At 39.2% G+C, this 4,718-nt stretch overlaps 1 protein-coding gene across 1 annotated transcript; it reads left to right on the forward strand.

Moving 5' to 3' along the window:
• Positions 1–278: 278 nt before the first annotated feature.
• On the forward strand, positions 279–898 carry LOC119410254 (hepcidin-like). The gene is made up of 3 exons (XM_037677167.1): positions 279–426; positions 517–594; positions 753–898. The coding sequence occupies exons 1-3, from the start codon at positions 340–342 to the stop codon at positions 852–854; spliced, it is 267 nt and encodes an 88-aa protein (XP_037533095.1). The 5' UTR covers positions 279–339; the 3' UTR covers positions 855–898.
• The last annotated feature ends 3,820 nt before the right edge of the window (positions 899–4,718 follow it).

A 4,718-nucleotide genomic window follows, 5' to 3' on the forward strand; every position in this document is an offset into this window, starting at 1 on the left:
TACTTCTGTCTGAGACTTTCTCTTGAATCTGGAGGAAATATAGTTAAATAATTTAACCCTCTTGTTGCCTTTGGATCGAAATGAGCCATGGGGTAAGGCCACAGGGGTCATTTGTGATGAAACTGTCAAATATACGGAATTTCACTTTTGTAGGAAACGCCCATTCCAACCATCATGCAGTGGAAAATACCAAATTGAGTCACTTCAGGTTTGTTGCAATAAGCCAATCGTTCCTCAAATGACTATAAATACGTAGCACACATTCGATCGTCAGACTGGAGATCATAAAGAGCTCGAAACATTCATCAAGTTCTTAGTAAATCTCCACTTTGTACTACGATGAGGGGCTTCAGTGTTGCAGTTGCAGTGGCCATCGTGCTCACATGTGTCTTTCTGCAGGAGATCTCAGCCGTCCCAATCACTGAGGTAACAGCTTCTTCTCAACTCACATTTAGCTTTTTAATTGGTACAAATGGTAAAAATGTTGCTTCTGACTGAGAATAAATCGTTTTATAGGACCAGGATCTGATCGAAGCACTGAATCCTGACTTTCCGATTTCCGACTATCAAGTAATCCCAGCAGATTCATGGAAGGTAAGATGAGTTCACTGAAAAAGTTCAGTTTAATACCATGTTCGATTTGTAATACAAGCTGGAATATTTCTTCTCTGGTGTGCCCTGATGTTCAGAGATGTAAAAAAAAAGTGATGTGTAACATTTAACCATGAACTCCTTCATCATGTTCCACTCAGATGCCATATACCCTCAAACAGAAGCGTGACGCTCGCGGCTGCCGGTTCTGCTGCAACTGCTGCCCCAACATGAGTGGCTGCGGGATCTGCTGCAGATTCTGAGAAGGTCAGCAGCATCCTGGATCTCTCGAAACAACATCTTTCTTTCCCACTACTGTTACAAGTATCCATGTTTTATTGTGTGAGGGGTGGAAAGATGTGATGCTGTTATGTTGCAGCTGATGTTCTGTCTGTTTCATCCAAACTCTCTGCCACATATCTGCGGCCACCATCAGGCCTATAATGACTGTTGTATTCTCTCTGATTTACTGCATCAATAAATGCTTCAGTTCAATAAATGCAATTTGTCTCTTGTTTATTTTGCTGTGCTGGTTTATCCTCGGCTCTTTTGATAATGTTTCACTTCCTGTAATGCAGACACAAACAAATTTGTTTTTGCCCGCTTGTTAAAAAAAAAAACGAATAAAAGCTGTTGCTTTTGAATTTTTGTTCACCACAATTTTTTTAATTGATCTAAAAATAATAATTTATTTGAAATATTATAAAGCAAATGAATGAAACTGGCCTTCACATTTTGTTTCACAAACTTGTGAGGCAATCAAGCAGTGGTGGAGAAACTACTCAAACCTGTACTTAAGGAAAAGTACAAATAAACAGACAAAAATGTACTCTAGTAAAAGTAGAAGTACCACATTAACGTCTTTACTTAAGTAAAAGTAAATAAGTATTGTTTTTAAAAAGACTTAAAGTATTAAAGTAAAAGTACTTGCTGGTCTACAATATCATTAAGTGTGCCTACAGTATGTATATTTTCTGTAATACATTAATAGTGTTGTTCCATTTTAATGAACAATGCTGCAGATAATACATGTTTTTATTGTGTTTACTCTGTGACACAGTTCACACTTGGACTTGTGATTCTGTGAGTCAGAATTTCAGGGATGACCTGCAGAGTTAAATGTCATTAATCAAAATAAGAAAGAGGAATGATTATACCTTTGAAAGTTTCTATTTAACACAAAGAAAAATCAATGTGTCATTTTAACTGCAGTAAATAAATTTAAGTAAAAGTTGTCTGCTTGAAAAAAATAGCATTAGACCTAACAAAGGAATAGACTGATCATTTCAACTCCAGTTTGTCATCAACTCTAGTTAAAATACTGTCTGTTCAACCTTGTAATGGGTCAATAGTGAACAATATTTTAACTTCATGACACCATTTTCAAAACTTGGACCCGAGTGTCGAGACATTTGGAGACATCTCTTGTCTCCTAACATCATGAACTGACATATTTTAATGTTGCAGCAAGAATTTCTTGTTCAAGTTTAGAAGAAGTTGGTTTTCAAAGTTTTTTTAGTTCAGTCTGGCTCTTTTGGGAGCATCTGTCCTGCTGTACTGAACAGTCTTTCAATAGACTTTCAATAATCTTTCAATAAGGCCATGGGTTAGAATATAAACTATAATATAAACTAGAATATACGTCATTGGTCCAGCTCTTCTTGAAGGTGGGCCTAACGTTACCTGCCCACTTTGCAGTGATTCAATGGACCAACTCCTCTCTCACCATTGGTTACTTTCAAACTAAAGAACAAAAAAAAAAAAAAACATTGTGAATGTAACTTGTAACACAACACAATATAGAAATGTCGTGTAGTAGAAAGTACAGATACTTCATGTAAAATGTAGTGGAGTAAAAGTTGAAAGTACCCAAGTTTAACTCCATTTAAGTAAAGTACAGATACATGAAAAATGTACTTAAGTACAGTAACAAAGTACTTGTACTTAGTTACATCCTACCACTGCAATCAAGTGATTTCTGTAGCTCTCTCTGAGACTTCTGCAGCTGTCCGCAGGTGTTCTGGTCCACTCGTCGTGATAAACCTGCTCCAGCTGTCAGGTCTGAAGTGTTCCTTCCTCAGAAGTTTCAGCTCCTTCCTTGTGTTCAACAGGATTTAGATCAGGGCTCAGTTCTCAGTTCTGAGCCATTCTTGAGTGTTTTTGTCCCGTGTTGCTGAGCCAAAAGGAGCAATTGGAAATATACTTTGTCTGTCTGTAATGATAATAATGATAATACTACTACTAATAATAATAATAATCCATGACCCAAAAAGGAAGAAGATGTTACAAATAATGGATGGATGGAACAACAACAACTCTTATTACTACTACTATTACTACTACTACTACTATTACTACTACTACTGCTACTACTACTATTGTTGTTTTTGTTGTTGTTGTATTATTATAACACTGATACTAGCTCGTTAACTCATTTTTAATCAGTAAAAAAAATGCAGTTTTGTTCATCAGAGACAATAAGGGAGCATCATAGTGAATCAAATGGAAACTAAACAAACATGCTATTTTCTTTCTTTTTCTGGGAATTGTTTTTTTAATATGTGCTAAATCATACGATTCTGTATGTTTGTTCATTTAAAACACGTTGAATAAGTTAATGTGTAAATATGTGAAGCTGTGTTATGTCTCATTGTAAACACTTACTGGCTACTTCATCCATCCATTATCTTTACCCGCTTCTTCCATTTTGGGTCACGGGGGTCGCCAGTGCCCATGTCCGGGAATCACTGTGTGAGGTGCGGTGTACACCCTGGACGGGTCTCCAGTCCATCACAGGGACACATAGAGACAAATAACCATTCACTCTCTCACTCACACCTAGGGACAATTTAGGTCGTTTTCACACCAGATAGTCCAGTAGACTCGGTTCGGTTCGGGACCAATATTCATGACCTTTTGTTTACATTTGAGCTGGTGCGTTTGCATTCACACTGCACTGTGCAGTCGAGCCAACCTGTTGAACCAACCTATTCCCCCGCTCACCTGTGGGGGCGCTGCACCTAGAACTACTGAAAGAAACGACACAAAAACCTCTGAAGACACGTCTTCTTCTTCTTCTGTAAATAAAAATAAAAACGAAGTGGCATCAAGTTTTAGCAGTTTTAGGAGTTATATTTTGTCATTTTTCAAAAATGGACTTAGCATGAGCAGAAGATGAGACAGAAGACCATGGAGAACATTGTTTTTCACACAAGGCAGCTGACGGCTCCATATAAGGTAAGAGCGATGCGTGTTTGTTTACCCTGCGGAGCGGTCCGGTCTGTTTACATTCACACTGCACTCGAACCGCGCTGGAGTTCTCTTCAACCGGACTGAGACCTAGGTTTTAGCCCGGGCCAGAGTTCGCCTTTTTGTTCCGTGACAGAGTTCGATGGCACGTTCACACCTCCCTAAACGAACCGGACTACCTAGGAAAACGAGCTAGAGTTCGATTAAAGCGGACTAAACAGGGCTAGTGTGAATGCACCCTGAGAGTTACCAATCAGCCTAACATGCATGTTTTTCATCTGTGGGAGGAAACTGGAGTACCTGGAGAAAACCTATGCATGCACGGAGAGAACATGCAAACTCCACCCAGAAAGGCCCCCGGACCAGGATTTGAACCAGGGACCTGCTCGCTGAGAGGCAGCAGCTCTACCAGTTGTGCCACCGTGCTGCCCTTACTGGTTACTTATTGGCTAATTTTGATAAATGTGTGTGTATGGTGGTGTGTATTAATGATCACCTGCGAGTTATCCACCCGACTGCACCAACATGAAACAACCTTGTGTTCATGTTTCATGATGGATTTACCTCTGTCTTCAGGAATCAAACCGTTGTCCTGTCTGTCTCTCTGTCAGCTCTGTGATTGGCTCAATGACCTGAACAGGTTGTAGTTCACCTCTTTTCATATAAGAGGAAAGATGAGCTCCATCCCGCCAACATCTTCAGACGAGATGAGGGGTGTGTGTGAAGAAAGACAGATGACTCTCACTTCACTCCTGATTCATCAGGCATGCTAATGTTTCTGCTTGTGTATTAAAAACTATACAGTACCAATGAAAAGTATTAACATCCTTGGATGTTTTATGCTTTTCTTGTCATAAATCACTCATGGTCAATTTACA

This window comes from Nematolebias whitei, chromosome 5, assembly GCF_014905685.2.
Source record: "Nematolebias whitei isolate Nwh7 chromosome 5, NemWhi1, whole genome shotgun sequence".
NCBI lineage: Eukaryota > Metazoa > Chordata > Actinopteri > Cyprinodontiformes > Rivulidae > Nematolebias > Nematolebias whitei.